Source organism: Moschus berezovskii, chromosome 3 (genome assembly GCF_049115385.1).
Source record: "Moschus berezovskii isolate FMDL1 chromosome 3, NW_MosBer_1.0, whole genome shotgun sequence".
Classification (NCBI taxonomy): Eukaryota; Metazoa; Chordata; class Mammalia; order Artiodactyla; family Moschidae; genus Moschus; species Moschus berezovskii.
This window is the reverse complement of record NC_142462.1, coordinates 112,164,148-112,182,237: the sequence shown is the minus strand read 5'-3', so window position 1 is coordinate 112,182,237 and position 18,090 is coordinate 112,164,148. Positions and strand designations below refer to the sequence as shown.

At 38.8% G+C, this 18,090-nt stretch overlaps 1 protein-coding gene across 2 annotated transcripts in view; it reads right to left on the bottom strand.

Moving 5' to 3' along the window:
- Nucleotides 1–18,090, bottom strand: part of TRIM24 (tripartite motif containing 24) — a 117,881-nt gene that overhangs the window by 4,905 nt on the left and 94,886 nt on the right. For both annotated transcript variants that reach the window (XM_055421333.2, XM_055421332.2), the window contains exons 12-18: nt 15,628–15,763; nt 13,141–13,213; nt 11,002–11,170; nt 6,776–7,104; nt 5,872–6,004; nt 4,783–4,857; nt 532–681 (exon numbers count right to left, since the gene is read on the bottom strand). In XM_055421333.2, coding sequence (XP_055277308.1) covers nt 532–681; nt 4,783–4,857; nt 5,872–6,004; nt 6,776–7,104; nt 11,002–11,170; nt 13,141–13,213; nt 15,628–15,763 — 1,065 coding nt within the window. The remainder of the gene's footprint in view (nt 1–531; nt 682–4,782; nt 4,858–5,871; nt 6,005–6,775; nt 7,105–11,001; nt 11,171–13,140; nt 13,214–15,627; nt 15,764–18,090) is intronic.

Below are 18,090 nucleotides of genomic sequence, written 5' to 3'. Positions count from 1 at the left end.
TTACCAAAAAGATATCAAACAGATGCTGTAATCAGAATCCAGTAACACGTGTTTTTTAGAACAAATATAATATCTACCTCTGGAATGAGTAACTGATACAAAGGACAAACTATCATCAAAAAGCTTTAAGTCTGATAGATGTTTAGATGATAAAGTTTTTGAGAAAACTCTTAATTAAGAATTATTTAAACCACATTCTTAATATTTCAATATCACAAAGACTAAAGTCTGGAAATGCCATATTTCAAGAAATAAAGGTGAGAATGACAAAGAATTCTTCTGGGTTAGAGAAAAATATTATCTAAACTGTTTTTAAGTTGTCAACTGTAATTTGCATTTCCACTCACCATATAATAAACCTTTGACTATACACGTGGATAACGTTTTCCTAATGACCTCTTTCATTCCTTAACACAGACTCGAACTTTTGAAAATTTATGCTACCACAGATAGATATCTTCATCTCCTCATTTGTTGGTAAGGTGTTTGGTTTAACATCACTTTCACATTGCTATTTCCCCGCCTTCTCACCTCATTGAATTCAGCACAGTTTTGAAAGATCAATCTAAAATCAGCTACAAAATCTTCAGGCTTTGTGTACATGCAATAATCTTCTTGTAGTCTTTTCTTGATGGTTGACAAGTCCATTGGATTTTTAATTATTTTATAATAATCAGGCACCTTTCAAAAGAAATGTGATGCTATAATAAATAAATTCTACCTGGTCCCATATAAATTCTATAAGCAGTAGTGTATAATTCATATCGTCCTTACTGCTTTTCTCAGTTCTATTTTGTCACTGATAAGGAAATATATTCAGAAAATTTGCCAAAACCTACATGCTTCCAAACATTGGTAAATGTTTTGTGTCACTTTTATCAAAAATTTTCATCAGTTATTTTTAATGAGAAAATCCTACTACATTTTCCCTCTTACTATTCTCCTTTTCTCATTATTAAACAAAAAGGCGATCATTAGAAAAAGTATTACTTCTAGTAAGATTTGATATGTTTGTTTTTGCTGCATGTGTTATAGCAAGTGGGCTCTGAATCTGGGTTTGAACCGCAGTTCTGCTACTCAGTAACACTCTCCTGGGTAAGTCACTGCTGCTGCTGCTAAGTAGCTTCAGTCGTGTCCGACTCTGTGCGACCCCACAGACGGCAGTCAACCAGGCTCCGCCGTCCCTGGAATTCTCCAGGCAAGAACACTGGAGTGGGTTGCCATTTCCTTCTCCAATGTGTGAAAGTGAAAAGTGAAAGTGAAGTCACTCAGTCGTGTCCGACTAGTAGCGACCCCATGGACTGCAGCCCACCAGGCTCCTCTGTCCATGAGATTTTCTAGGCAAGAGTACTGGAGTGGCTTGCCATTGCCTTCTCCTGGGTTCAGTCATTTCACCGAACCTGTTTTTTCAAGTTTCAAACAAATAATTCTACCATTCTCATAGGATTTTGTAAAGAAATGAGATAATATATATTAAGGGGGCCTATTTTGCTGCTTCTGTTATTCATGCCAAATGTGACAGTAGGCCAACATTAGAAAAAGTACCAAATTCTAGGTCACATTTTTAAGTGAATTAACTTTTTATTGGCATAGTTTTGCCCTGCCTCTTTTGGGCACAAAGGGCCTTTCCCCCTAAAGACTATTCATAGTGGACCCTTGAACTGTGCAGGTACACTTATACGCAGATTTTTTTTCCACGAAATTCATATAGCAGTACTACAAAATCTGTGATTGATTAATGCTGCAGATACAGAAGGCTGACTGTAAAGTCACATGAAGGCTCCACTGTGCAGAAAGTTGGTGCCCTCAACCTCTGTGTTGTTCTAAGGGTCAACTGGATTTCTTTTTCCAATCTTAACTTCTCAAAACTTGTTTACAAGGAAAGAAGTTCACTGCTTCTCAGCTCAGTGTAGTTACTTGGCTAGTTTTCTTTTCTAATGTTGCATTCAGTTTAAAAAATTTTTAACAAATCTATTAGCTTTTTAAAGGAAATTCAGACATCAGAGAATAGAACACATATTGAGCAGCAGGTTCTTTCCAGCACTCTACAATAATGCACTAAGTGAAAGTGAAACTGAACGTTGCAAAGTCGTGTCCGACTCTGCAACCCCATGGACTATACAGTCCATGGAATTCTCCAGGCCAGAATACTGGAGGGGGTAGCCTTTCTCTTCTCCAGGGGATCTTCTCAACCCAGGGATTGAACCCAGGTCTCTCACAATGCGGGCAGATTCTTTACCAGCTGAGCCTCTAGGGAAGCCCATAATGCACTAAAGTCACATCAGACTTGAAATTTGAAGCTTTTGAAGTCAATGGTAAGCACACACACACACACACACACACACACACACACTCCTCTATTACTAATGTCTACTTAAGATACACCCATTTGAATGCAAAGTTCCAAAGAATAGCAATGAGAGATAAGAAAGCCTTCCTCAGCAATCAGTGCAAAGAAATAGAGGAACACAATACAATGGGAAAGACTAGAGATCTCTTCAAGAAAATCAGAGATACCAAGGGAACATTTCATGCAAAGATGGGCTCAATTAAGGACAGAATTGGTATGGACCTAACAGAAGCAGAAGATATTAAGAAGAGGTGGCAAGAATACACAGAAGAACTGTACAAAAAAGATCTTCATGACCCAGATAATCACAATGGTGTGATCACTCACACTCATCTAGAGCCAGACATCCTGGAATGTGAAGTCAAGTGGGCCTTAGGAAGCATCGCTATGAACCAAGTAGAGGTGATGGAATTCCAATTGAGCTATTTCAATCCTGAAAGATGATACTGTGAAAGTGCTGCACTCAATATGTCAGCAAATTTGGAAAACTCAGCAGTGGCCACAGGACTGGAAAAGTTTTCATTCCAATCCCTAAGAAAGGCAATGCCAGAGAATGCTCAAACTACCACACCATTGCACTCATCTCACACGCTAGTAAAGTCATGCTTAAAATTCTCCAAGCCAGGCTTCAGCAATACGTGAACCGTGAACTTCCAGATGTTCAAGCTGGTTTTAGAAAAGGCAGAGGAACCAGAGATCAAATTGCCAACATCCGCTGGATCAATGAAAAAGCAAGAGAGTTCCAGAAAAACATCTATTTCTGCTTTATTGACTATGCCAAAGCCTTTGACTGTGTGGATCCCAATAAACTGTGGAACATTCTGAAAGAGATGGGAATACCAGACCACCTGATCTGCCTCTTGAGAAACCTGTATGGGGGTCAGGAAGCAACAGTTAGAACTAGGCATGGAACAACAGACTGGTTCCAAAAAGGAAAAGGAGTATGTCAAGTCTGTATATTGTCACCGTGCTTATTTAACTTATATGCAGAGTACATCATGAGAAATGCTGGGCTGGAAGAAGCACAAGCTGGAATCAAGATTGCTGGGAGAAATATCAATAACCTCAGATATCCAGATGACACCACCTTTATGGCAGAAAGTGAAGAAGAACTAAAGAGCCTCCTGATGAAAGTGAAAGAGGAGAGTGAAAAAGTTGGCTTAAAGCTCAACATTCAGAAAACTAAGATCATGGTATCCAGTCCCATCACTTCATGGCAAATAGATGGAGAAACAGTGGAAACAGTGGCTGACTTTATTTTTTTGGGCTCCAAAATCACTGCAGATGGTGATTATAGCCATGAAATTAAAAGACGCTTACTCCTTGGAAGGACCATTATGACCAACCTAAACAGCATATTAAAAAGCAGAGACATTTCTTTGCCAACAAGGTCTGTCTAGTCAAGGCTATGGTTTTTCCAGTAGTCACGTATGGATGTGAGAGTTGGACTGTAAAGAAATCTGAGGGCCGAAGAATTGATGCTTTTGAACTGTAGTGTTGGAGAAGACTCTTGAGTCCCCCTTGGACTGTAAGGTCCAACCAGTCCATCCTAAAGGAGATCAGTCCTGGGTGTTCACTGGAAGGACTGATGTTGAAGGTGAAACTCCAATACTTCGGCCACCTAATGCGAAGAGCTGACTCATCTGAAAAGACCCTGATGCTGGGAAAGATTGAGGGCAGGAGGAGAAGGGGATGACAGAGGATGAGATGGTTGGATGGCATCACTGACTCAATGGACATGGGTTTAGGTAGACTCCGACAGTTGGTGATGGACAGGGAGGCCTGGCATGCTGCGGTTCATGGGGCTGCAAAGAGTCAGACATGACTGAGCGACTGAACTGAACTTATTACTTGAAGTCTGCACCTATAAATCAAAATGTGTACAGAATGGGGAGGGGCGCACAGGGGTGTCTTTACGTGAAATGGAAAGTTTGTTTCCCAATAGCTTTATATATATAGCTAAAACTCCTGAGAGAAACAATTGATATAAATCATCCCAGAGAATAGTAAGTAAAATACACGAGAAGAATACATGAAAAAAGAACAGAAGTTTTGGGGCAGTTAGTTAACATTAAAATGTAGTCAAGTTAAAGCACTCAGTATGTATTAATAGGGCTTCCAAGGTGGCTCAGCGGTAAAGAATCTGCCTGCCAATACAGGAGATGCATGCTTGATCCCTCAGTCAGAACAATCCCCTGGAGAAGAAAATGGCAACCCACTCCAGTACTCTTGTTGGAGGAATTCCATGGGCAGAAGAGCAAGGGGAGTGACTAAACAACAACAATGTGGTAAATTTTAAGATTTTGATTAATGTAAGAAATTTACTGTTGGAAAATGGTACAGAAACTAGATTCTCATAAATCAAGTTTCAGAAAAATCATCCCACTGTACAAAAATGCATTTTAATACTTTAATGCACCATTGACACTTACAGTCAGAGGAACTGGGTCTTGAAAAGCCAGGCTCATTTCATGGCAGTAAAGAAATAAAAGTAGGCGTTCACACTTCTAAGCATAAATAAATAAATAAGAAATAATGAAGTCACAACAAATTTTTAGTAGCAATAGGTCTAAAAGTACCAGAATGAATATTAAAACCAGATGAATACAAAAAACATAGTGATACTTAGAGCTTTGATGTCCTTTCCAATTATTTGCTACAGTGTACTGTCTGACATTTTGGGATGCATGTAACATAAATATGAGAGCAGTGTTTATAGAAAGAAAAACAGTATCACCAGAAACCTATCTGAAGTTTTTAAAAATCAAATTTCCACTTATCTCTGAAATTTTTATACTGAATTACTCATAGTCAATAAAATGACTCATAATCAATAAAGAACATCCAGGTGTTAAGCGATCCAGAGGTGAATTTCTATCCATGGGGTGTTGGATCCTAAGGTCCATCTCTGAATGCAGATGTTTCTGTCATGCACTCTGCTATTTCTCTGCTTACAAGTCTACCCCAGTAACCACCGTGTCTCAGTGGTAGTGCATGTTTCAGCCCTCTCTTGCACAACTTTCATACTGATTGTTCTACTTAATAAATTAGCAAAGGAGCTTATTTAGTAATAAATAAGGTTAAATACATTAGCTGGCTTTAAGATATAAATCCAGTACCACTGGGTGAAAGAATGAGTTATTTCCAGGAAGAGTAAATAGAAAAACCCATCTTTTTGCTGCCAATTCTGAAAAAATTCCAAGGAAGAAAACATATCTGTAGTAGAAAATAAAACTGAAATTTATTAAAGGTAGACTAAATTTAAAGTCCAGACCACATAAAGGATATACAGTCTACCGTGTTCAATCACCATATTTGAAGCTTCTAGGAAATGTATATATAGCATTGCTATTTTATTTCATTAAAAAAGTTATAATCTGCCATTATTTAAGATTCTTGTATTCTGTGGAAGAAAAGTACTAAGTTGACGATGCACTTCTTTGATGACAGCACAGCTGCATTACAATGATGGGGCGTCTAACCAAAACAACTAAGTTTAACAGTCTAGGCTGGAAACTCACCCTTTTATCTATTGGTGTTAGTTTGACAAGGCCTTCAGTTTTCCTTTTTTCTGAGTTGTGAATGGGAGCATCACAATCATATTCAACTTCGGGTTTAGATAAGTCTCGGCAGAAAGTACAGATCCACTCTCCACTGTTGGGGAGGAAGCATCTGACTGAGTTCCTGCTGCATAGCTCCTCCCTTCACCACCTCCCTCTCCCACCCTGCTCCGAGCCATCTGTAACGCAGAATTATTTATTTGGCGTAACTATAATCACTGAGGATTTACCACCTATCTCTTATGTACATGGCACCATGCTGAGAGCTTACCAACAGAAATACAGCTCATGGGCCTAAAAGGGGTGTGTTAGTCCAGTGAAGGGGGCATGAAATATACACACACAAGAAAACAAATAAAACACACACATTAATCTATGGCTGATGTGAGGCATAATTGGCATTCCCCCCCAAATGATTCAAGAAAAAACATTCTTGGCACTATTCTTTAAGTTTGAAATTATACAATGGTTGTTCTCTATTATTATCATCTCATAAGGTCTAAGAATTTACTGAAGATATTTATAAATAATAAAACCCAAATGCCTGGCAAATAAGATGCACTAAATTATGACAGTTGTGCATAAGAACCATTGTTTTTCATGTTAATTCCCTTGTAATAATTTAAAGGGCCAGATGTTTTTTCCTTGACATAACAGACTAGGTTTTTGAGAGATGAGAGAAGCAAAGGAAATGGGAGACAGGGTAAGGAAAACCCTATGCCGAACATTTTGGCATATACATTTAGGCCAAGTGGATTTCTATTTAAATTTTTACAAAGGTTTTGTGTTGCAGGATCATCAAACGTCATTGCTGTTATTATTTATAGTGAAAGATTGTAAGCAAGGGAAGCAAGTGCCATCTTACCTTGGAAAATTTGCCAGTGTGGGCACGTGACAAGAGAGATGGAATACTTTGGGACACTTCTCACAGCACAGGAGTTCCCCTCCATTCTGACAAACTGCACACCAGTCCTCATTGGGGTCATCCTCTTTCCTTGTTTCCCCAACATGAAGGGGTGACTTTTGGGAGGCATCGAGCCACTCAGACTTTCCATTTGAGGAGTTTTCCTGGTGAAGTCCAGGTTGATCTCCTGTGCTGTCAGGGGCATCTGATCTCAACACAGACTCCTCAGATGCAGAGCTTTGACTGCTATTTAGAAGTAGGGAGGTCAGTATGCTTCTTGGATAGTTGGTCTGCAATGGAAAGAGTTAATTATGTATATGGATTTCTTAAACTGCCATTCTTTATCAGCACTACTGCAATTCTGGATTATAATTTGCTTACTCATGAGCACCTGGTTATTTCAAACAAGTCCATGAAACTGCAGGAGAGCAGACTGTGTTTACTGCTAACTGGCCCTAATGGTAAAGAAGATATGCACCACTACTGAAAAAAATCTTCCAAACAGAAGATCAGCAGCAGTTAAGGGGTGTGGATAATACAGGTAAAATCTTTTCGACAGCTTCAGAAGTGGGTATAGGTGGTTAGTGTAGAAGTCAACCATGTGAACTGTATATACACTTTACTGGAGACGTTAATTCAAATTATACCCAAACACAAAACGTTCCTACTGTAGATTTTTTTTTTATCATTCATAGAAAGGTATACTGCTTATTGGTATAATTGGTATAATATGGTATAATTCTTATTGGTAATTTCACCTCTCCAAGTGCCATTAATAACTTTAAGGTGAACCTAAATTTTACGCTGGAGCCTAGAATGGTGAAAATTTAAAATTAAGAACTAAATCTATTATTTCCTTTAAATGTTAAAATAAATTCCTAAGTAATAAAATGCAGATTCAGTTAAAGGCATGGTTATTCTAATATCATTCTTTGGAGGTAATTATTTTCAAATTATTTAGTTTTCTCCTATGCTAGTTAGTTCCATATTTCTAAAGAATATGCTTATACTGTAATTTTCCAGATTTAAATTTTAAACATTTTCTATTTTATTACAGATGTATATTTTTCATACTCTGCAAGATTAGATTTTTCCTTCCTGACTCTCCATACCCTCTTTATACTTAACACACCATTTATGCCATCTTCTTAACATAGTTTTATTAAGCACTGATTTCTTTTTAGTTGGCAGGGGCAAGTATAACTGTTACAGCCAGCTTTTATTCTAACTGGTCAGTATCACTGCTGTACTGGTTAAGTATCCTGAAAAATCAATTTTTGGTCAAATGCACGTTCAGGTTATATTTTGATTATACCTAGTTCTTATTTAAATTTGTATTTCGGTGTTTATTTATATCATTATGACTATATCTTGTTCATTGCATAACCACAGTTTGTATTATATCACTTCCTCTTTTGTCTTTTTGTTTTTTACTATGAGTCAATAATTGCTGTTGGTCAGTTAAGTCATATCCAACTCTTTGTGACCCCATTAATGGCAGCACACCAGGCTTCCCTGTCCTTCACTATCTCCCAGAGCTTGCTCAAACTCATTTCCATTGAGTTGGTGATGCCATCGAACCATCGCATCCTCTGTCATCCCCTTCTCCTCCTGCCCTCAATCTTTCCCAGCATCAGGGTCTTTTCAAATGAGTCAACTCTTTGCATCAAGTGGCCAAAGAAATGGAGCTTCAGCTTTAGCATCAGTTCTTCCAATGAATATTCAGTGTTGATTTCCTTTAGGATCGACTGGTTTGATCTCCTTGTGTCCAAGGGTCTCTCAAGAGTCTTCTCCAACACCACAGTTCAAAAGCATAAAATCTTTGGGACTTAGCCTTCTTTGTGGTACAACTCTCACATCCATACGTCACTACTGGAAAAACCATAGCTTTGACTACATAGACCTTTGTCAGCGAAGTGATGTCTCTGCTTTTTAATACACTGTCTAGGTTTGTTATAGCTTTAGTTCCAAGGAGCAACTGTATTTTGTGGTTGCAGTCACTGTCTGCAGTCATTTTGGAGCCCAAGAAAATAAAATCTGTCACTGTCAATTCAGTTCAGTTCAGCTCAGTCGCTCAGTTGTGTCCGACTCTCCGCGACCCCATGAATCACAGCACGCCAGGCCTCCCTGTCCATCACCAACTCCCGGAGTTCACTCAAACTCATGTCCACAGAGTCGGTGATGCCATCCAGCCATCTCATTCTCTGTCGTCCCCGTCTCCTCCCACCCCCAACCTTTCCTAGCATCAGAGTCTTTTCCAGTGAGTCAACTTGTTGCATGAGGTGGCCAAAGTATTGCAGTTTCAGCTTTAGCATCAGTCCTTCCAATGAACACCCAGGATTGATCTCCTTTAGAATGGACTGGTTGGATCTCCTTGCGGTCCAAGGGACTCTCAAGAGTCTTCTCCAGCACCACAGTTCAAAAGCATCAATTCTTCGGCGATCAGCTTTCTTCACAGTCCAACTCTCACATCCATACATGACCACGGGAAAAACCATAGCCTTGACTAGACGGACCTTGGTTGGCAAAGTAATGTCTCTGCTTTTTAATATATTATCAAGGTTGGTCATAACTTTCCTTCCAAGGAGTAAGCGTCTTTTAATTTCATGGCTGCAATCAGCATCTGCAGTGATTTTGGAGCCCAAAAATATAAAGTCTGACACTGTTTTTCCATCTATTTCCCATGAAGTGATGGGACCAGATGCCATGATCTTCGTTTTCTGAATGTTGAGCTTCAAGCCAAACTTTTCACTCTCCTCTTTCACTTTCATCAAGAGGCTTTTGAGTTCCTCTTCACTTTCTGCCATAAGGGTAGTGTCATCTGCATATCTGAGGTTATTGATATTTCTCCCAGCATTCTTGATTCCAGCTTGTGCTTCTTCCAGCCCAGCGTTCCTCATGATGTACTCTGCATATAAGTTAAATAAGCAAGGTGACAATATACAGCCTTGACGTACTCCTTTTCCTATTTGGAACCAGTCTGTTGTTCCATGTACAGTTCTGACTGTTGCTTCTTGACCTGCATACAGGTTTCTCAAGAGGCAGGTCAGGTGGTCTGGTATTCCACTATCAATTACCTTACTCTAAAATTTAATCCATTTGCTTCTTTTTCTAGATATCTATCTCTAAGTTGTTCTCACATCTCCAACAGGGTTATAAAATGCTTCTCGATACTGTCAAAAGTTTTTTTCTCCCCCTTCACATATCCCTAATGAAGTCTTCTGTCCCCCTACAGGGTATACAAGAAGAGCTGTTGAACTGGGGACTAACTACCCTTTTCTTTGCCTCTCTTCTGTGTTTGATCCTATTTCTGGAATTCTATGTTTTCCTCTTTCTGGGTTTACTTCATTTTCGATGAAGCGTATTTTCAAATATCTTCCTCAGAATGAGTATATGGAATTAAAATTTTGAGAATCTGCATGCATGTCTAAAAATGTTTATTTCATCTTTATATATAATCATTTGAATGAGTACAGAATCCTCCCTAAAAAATATCTTTCTTCACAATTTTGATATTTCTCTATTGGTTTCCAGCTTTGAGAGTCTATGTGGAGGATTTGGTGACATTAAAATGTCTGATCCATTATGTAAGGTATTTTTCTTCTCTGGAGGCTTTTAGGATCTGTTTAGAATACTGGCATTCTAAAATTGATGATTGTATATATGACTTGCATTTTTTTTCATTTACTTGCTCTGGTACTTGCTAGGCCCTTACAACTCAGATGTTCATGCCCTTCAGTTGGGCCTCCCTGATAGCTCAGTTGGTAAAGAATCCGCCTGCAAGGCAGGAGACCTTGGTTCAATCCCTGGGCTAGGAAGATCCCCGGGAGAAGGTAACAGCTGCCCACTCCAGTATTCTGGCCTGGAGAATCTCAGGTAGCAAAGAGTCGGCCACGACTGAGCGACTTTCACTACTCACTAGTACTGCCCTTCAGTTACAGGAAGTTTCCATGTAGTATTGCTTTGACAATTAGCTTCCATGTAGTTTATTCTCTCTTTCAAATACCCAACCTCCTCATTTAATAAGCCTCTTATTTTTATCTACTGAGAGAGTTCCTCAAAGTTTTCAACCATTAAGTTGACTATTTTCCTGCCTTTAAATACAATAGCTTTTATTTCCTACAATCTATTTAAAAGTTCCTTTCATCTTATCCTTCAAGTAGGAGTAGTACTGCAATCATAATTACATTTTGAGCTCTGGATTCTTCATCTGATTCTTGTTTCACTATTACAACAGGAAAATCGTAATTTTCAGGTGGTCCACTGTTTTCTTGTTTTATTCGAATTGGCTCCAACATGACCACTGGGACTTTGTGTGTAGAATCAGCTCCTGCTGGTTTGCTGGAAGAGCCAGAGCTAGAAATATAAGAAAAAAGGAAACAAAACAAAATCTAAGAAAGCTACCTTAAGTATCTTAAAAAGAGGTATAACAATAGCTTTATGGGAATAATGCTGTATCTTCATGGCAGTGATAACTATGTTACATCAGCAAAAATAATACATAACTGAAATACATCTGTTGTACGCAAAATAGTTTCATTTATGTATAAAAAGTGTTCTATGCGTTAATCTACCTAAATAGTTACATTATATACCTGGAAAGATACTTCAGTTCAGTTCAGTTGCTCAGTCGTGTCCGACTCTTTGCGACCCCATGAATCACAGCACGCCAGGCCTCCCTGTCAAATCCTGAATTAAAACTGACTTCAACATTCTAAGGTTCTAAAATTAGGCAGCCAGATCTTAGAACTATCTTAGAATTACCATTTTTTTTTAGTCTTTCCCATTTCCTTCTCTAGTCAGTGACAAAGGGAACTCTAGGCTCATATTAATGATTTACTGTCACAAAGAGTGAAGAGAATTAACTAGGGACATAATTCATTTGTATGAGAGAGTTAATTCTTAGGTAGGTTGATAAGAAGTCTGGGTCCTGAAGTGGAGAAAGGGGTCTGGGGCTCTTGAGGAAAAGAAAAAGACAAGTTTTTTTTTTCTACATTCCTGCATCTTAGTCACAGAAAACTTTTGTGTATGTGTGTGGCAGAGTTTTATTAAAGTATAAAAAGGGACAGAGAAAGCTTCTGATACAGATATCAGACATAGACATCAGAAGGGTGAAGGACAGTGCCTCCTCACTAGTCTTAGCAAGGGAGCCATATACTTTTTCAACTGGTTATTACAGTCAAGGTTGTAAAGGTCTTACCAGACCCACTCCCACAATTTACATTTTAAGATGACTGGATTAGAACTAACAGAATACTATACAAAAAAGATAAGCAAGATGGTGTGATCACTCACCTAGAGCTATTTTTTTTCTTTAAGCCCAGAGCTCATGATTACACAACAAAACAACTCATCTTGCTCAAGGGTATATTTTTCTTTAAACTCTGTACCAATAATTATGTAACAACAGTGTATCCTACTGGAGGACATGTTTCTCCTTCTGACTAATCCTGTCATCTTGAAGGGTATGGTGTGGGTGTGGGTCTGGTAAGATCTATTGTTAGTTCTAATCCCATTATCTTAAAATGTAAATTGTGGGAGTGGGTCTGGTAAGACTTTTACAACCTTGAGTCAGTCTTTTGATTTATTGTTAATAACCAACTGAAAAAGTATATAGCATCCTTGCTAAGACTAGTGACTGGGGCACTGTCCATCCCCCTTCTGATGTCTATGTCAGAAGCTTTCTCTGGCCTTTTTCACTGTAATAAAACTTCTGTCACAGAAAAGCTCTGAGTAATCTAGCCTGGTCCCTGATCTGGAAGCTAACTCTTCTTTGGAGATAAGGAATCTGATTGTAAGCTATCAGAACTGCTATTTTAAAAAACCATAGTGGGACAAAAGTTTTACAGATAGGTACTATGTTCTCTTAAATGTAAATGTCTCCCCTTCAGAGTATGTTTCCTCCACACGATTAGGAAAGTAAGAATCGGGCTCACTATTGATGAGAAATTTGCAAGCAGTATGAGTGGTGCGTAACGGAAGTTAAAATACAATTTCAACAACTGTAAATTATTTTAAAGCAAATTCAATGCATGGTATTTAGAAAAGTCAGAATGCCAATTTTAGTATAAAATTATTATTTGTTTTCCCTAAGTTTTTATTTGTTCATGTCCCTATACAGTGCAGTGTGTTATACATCCATCATTTCTGCTTTTTCTTTCCTATTATGCTAAACTCAAATGTATTTTCTAATTTTCAAGACATGCACAAATCTTTTTGTATCTTCATTAAAGATAAAGATACAAAATTGATTAACCCATTAATTGACTTCATTAACATTTAATATATAATTATTATACACTGGACAGTAAGTTGAGTCAGTTTACCTTCCTCGGCTCCCAACGCTGGAGGCACTAGGTGAACGTATTGGTGGGTGTACACTTGTCATGGTAACAGGTCCTGAGGAGGGAAATCATACACATTCACAAAATATCTGTATTAAATTCCTATTGAATGTTCTCACTTAGTACTACACTGAAACTGGAAACACATAATGAAATTGTATAAAACAAAACGTAGTTGCTGAACTCCCAGCAGAGCTGGAGTGCCCTGAAGTAGCAGGACTGTTCAACTTCAGCACTACTGACATTCAGGGCCAGATAATTCTTTGATGTGGGGGCTGTATGTGCATTGTAAGGATGCCAAGCAGCCCCCTTGGCCTCTACCAGTTACTAGATGCCAGCAGCAACTCTACATACACAGCATCTAGGGGTATAAGAATCAGAAATGTCCCAAACACTGTTGAATGTTCCACATGAAAGTAACCAGGGGAGGAGCTTAGTGAGGACACTAATGTCAGCAAAAGCTGCAGAGGACAATAAAACGTTGGTAGGGCTGATATCAAAGCAGTCCAAGAAAGAAATCCACACAGAGACTAATTAATGGAAGACACTGGAGCAATGTGGACAAGGTACTTTGCCCTGTGCTGGACACAGAGTCGGTACTGAATAAAGTTAGCTTTAGTAATGGTGCTAAAATGGTTTCCAGAAATGTGTCAAGCTATACTCCCACCAGCAATGTATCAGAGCATTTCTCCCATTACATCCTTATCAATGAGTATTTTCACTGCTGAAATGTTGCTTATTCAATAGTTAGAAATCATGTCTTTTGATTTTACAATGACTACTAGTGAGATGGAACCATGCATCTTTCTTCCTCCCGCCCCCTCACTTTAGGGAGTTATTTCCTCTTTAGGGAGTTATCTACTCATGGAGAAGGAAATGGCAATCCACTTCAGTATTCTTGCTGGGAAAATCCCATGGACACAGGAACCTGGTGGGCTACAGTCCCTGGGGTCACAGAGTCGGACACAACTGAGCACACACGCTGCAGGGTCCTTTGGTAATACTGTGTGCTTTCCTTATTCATTTGTATGAACCTGCTACATAATTACCCACTCTAGTGTTCTTGCCTGGAGAATGCCAGGGACGGGGGAGCCTGGTGGGCTGCCGTCTATGGGGTCGCACAGAGTCGGACACAACTGAAGCGACTTAGCAGCAGCAGCTACATAATTAAACAGTTTCTCTGCCATCTTTTGTCAACAATTTCAGTTTGTTTATGTTTTAAATCAGTTCAGTTCAGTCGCTCAGTCATGTCCGACTCTCCGCGACCCCATGAATCACAGCACGCCAGGCCTCCCTGTCCATCACCAACTCCCAGAGTTCACTCAAACTCATGTCCACAGAGTCGGTGATGCCGTCCAGCCATCTCATTCTCCGTCGTCCCCTTCTCCTCCGGCCCCCAACCTTTCCCAGCATCAGAGTCTTTTCCAGTGAGTCAACTCGTTGCATGAGGTGGCCAAATTATCGGAGTTTCAGCTTTAGCATCAGTCCTTCCAATGAACACCCAGGATTGATCTCCTTTAGAATGGACTGCTTGGATCTCCTTGCGGTCCAAGGGACTCTCAAGAGTCTTCTCCAGCACCACAGTTCAAAAGCATCAATTCTTCGGCGATCAGCTTTCTTCACAGTCCAACTCTCACATCCATACATGACCACGGGAAAAACCATAGCCTTGACTAGACGGACCTTGGTTGGCAAAGTAATGTCTCTGCTTTTTAATATGCTATCAAGGTTGGTCATAACTTTCCTTCCAAGGAGTAAGCGTCTTTTAATTTCATGGCTGCAATCAGCATCTGCAGTGATTTTGGAGCCCCCAAAAATAAAGTCTGACACTGCTTCCACTGTTTTTCCATCTATTTCCCATGAAGTGATGGGACCAGATGCCATGATCTTCGTTTTCTGAATGTTGAGCTTCAAGCCAACCTTTTCACTCTCCTCTCTTAAAATTCTAAAACTGCTTTATTATGTGGGACTAGTGAATGGCGTAAGAGTCTCCTCTTTCCTTATTTGGTCTAAGGCATCTAATTTGCCAAGGTCTCTGGGAGTAGCAGTATTAGTCAGAGGGCTTCTCTCTTGGAGGAAATAAGTAGTTCTGTCCAAAATTCTTAAAACACAAACACCAAACCAGGGTAGGAGCAATCAACAAAAAGTGATTGTTAATAAGACATTTTAACTCTAGGCAAATGCTATACAAAAAGAGACAATACTATAGGCAACTTATCTAAAAGAGAAAGCAAAATAACAGCTTCCTCCTAGGAGTGTGTGCTATGGTGTGTCTAAGTTCTGTTAAAACTGAAAATGTAGAGAGGCTTAACCTTTGCTTCCCATTTTGAAAGTACACTAATTTCAAAGATTACCTAAAACACAGATCCATTTTAATCATCCAAGAGAAAAAGGGAAGGTGGAGGGCGATCTTTTTATTATAAGTAAAAACTGAAAAAAACTAGTAAAATTTTTACAAGTCCGCTTTACCTGCAAGGCCTGGAGATGGCACTGATGAATTCGGTGACTGGACAGTTCTGTTTGAGGGTGGTCGTGGCTGGCCATGATCGGTACTAGTATCTTTTCTCACAATGTTGTCCAGCATAATAGTACTTGAACAGTCAATCTGGTAAGAAAAGAAATTATTTCATGGCATTCTGACTCGGCAAGTTAAAAGCTACTTTAAATTTATAAGAAAACTTTCAGTTCAGTTCAGTTCAGTCGCTCAGTCGTGTCCGACTCTCCGTGACCCCATGAATCACAGCACGCCAGGCCTCCCTGTCCATCACCAAATCCCGGAGTTCACTCAAACTCATGTCCACAGAGTCGGTGATGCCATCCAGCCATCTCATTCTCGGTTGTCCCCTTCTCCTCCCACCCCAACCCTTCCCAGCATCAGAGTCTTTTCCAGTGAGTCAACTTGTCGCATGAGGTGGCCAAAGTATTGCAGTTTCAGCTTTAGCATCAATCCTTCCAATGAAGACCCAGGATCGATCTCCCTTAGAATGGACTGGTTGGATCTCCTTGCAGTACAAGGGACTCTCAAGAGTCTTCTCCAACACCACAGTTCAAAAGCATCAATTCTTCGGCGATCAGCTTTCTTCACAGTCCAACTCTCACATCCATACATGACCACGGGAAAAACCATAGCCTTGACTAGATGGACCTTTGTTGGCAAAGTAATGTCTCTGCTTTATATTATAAAGGTTGATCATAACTTTACTTCCAAGGAGTAAGCGTCTTTTAATTTCATGGCTGCAATCAGCATCTGCAGTGATTTTGGAGCCCAAAAAAACAAAGTCTGACACTGTTTCCACTGTTTTTCCATCTATTTCCCATGAAGTGATGGGACCAGATGCCATGCTTTAGTAGATGCAAATATGCTTTTGAGAAGTTCTGATGTATATTTTCCCTATTAACAATCTTGGAATCTTTTTCCAAATATTTCATTGTAGTAAATATACTGAGGTCACACTATTTCACAACTCATGAGCCAGGAGAAAGGAGTACTGTGTGCTACCTCCTTAAAAGTGAAAACAAAATTATTTTAAAAACTTTATTTAAAGATAATAGAAGTACCAATTAAAAAAAACTTGGTGAGACGAATAGCACAATTTAACATTTTAAAACTTTCTTTACTGTCTGGCTTAATCACAGCCAACTGGAATCTGATATATTTTCTTGATCTGCTCAGAAGTGTGATTGTGGCTAAAGAATATGAAGAAAATCTGGTCTTACACAGGGATGACCTTGCAGAGCCTCTGAAAAGGTTGTACAGACCCTCATGTTCCTGGCCCACACTTTGAGAACTCATGCTCTGGTATGCACTAGATAGATGAAACAAGTCCACACATCACACATTTCGAGAACATTAACTTCATTTAAATACATTATTAATGTTTGGTAGGAAAAACCTGATCCCCTGTAGATTCTTGCTTTAACACATTTATAAGTAACTGACTGCTAAGTCAAACTACTGATAAATTTCTACTAAGACTTTAATACTTCAGATTCAAATTTTTAAAATTTTATTTTTTATTGAAGTATAATTGAATTATAATGTTTTGCTAATTTCTACTGTACAAAAAAGTGATTCAGTTATACATATATGAATTATTACTCATATTCTCTTCCATTATGGTTTATCACAGGATACTGAATATAGTTCCCTGTGCTACAGTTCTTTGTTGCTAATCCTTGTTGCTTATGTATTCTATATACACCAGTTTGCATGAGCTAATCCCAAACTCCCAATCCAACCCTCTCCTCCCTCCTTTGGATGCAAATATTTTTAATGCTTAAATATACCATTTGTTTCCTAAGAATGTCTTTGTGATTAAAATCCAGCTTAATAGTTCCAGCCTTTCTCAATCAAGATTCTTCGAGAAGATGAAGTCTTACATTCCAAGGGCATAGACTGTATATAGTGAATTTACTTCTTGCCTCTGCATCTAGAATGGTACTAGTTATGAACAAACCTTGGAAGGACTGAGCAAACAGTTCCTCAAAGCAGTTTCTTTCTTCTGTGGTTCAGATGAGGAATCTCAGTTGAGAAAGGCTGGTACACAAAGGATCATCTGTATTTGAGGGCTGTAGAGGAAATTTTACCTTCTGTGGGTCTTCTTTCAGTTGGGGGAGGAGGGAAGTAAATGGGGTTATTTTCCTTTAATATTCTTTGGGCACTACCTTGGCCAATATAATACTTATGGCCAGAGTGCAATAAGTACTAGATTGACTAGATTTGTTAGATCTTAATGTAATAAAAGTTATTTACACTGTGGAAGAATCATAAAAGCTAAAATAAAATTATAGGAATGAACAAAAGTTTTCCTATCATCTATGCATGAAAATAAAAAATATATATTTTACCCATCTACATTATATACAATTATTTAAAAAATGAAGTAACTCCAGTAAGGTTAATGATTCAATTTTTAGGAAATATGAATTGAT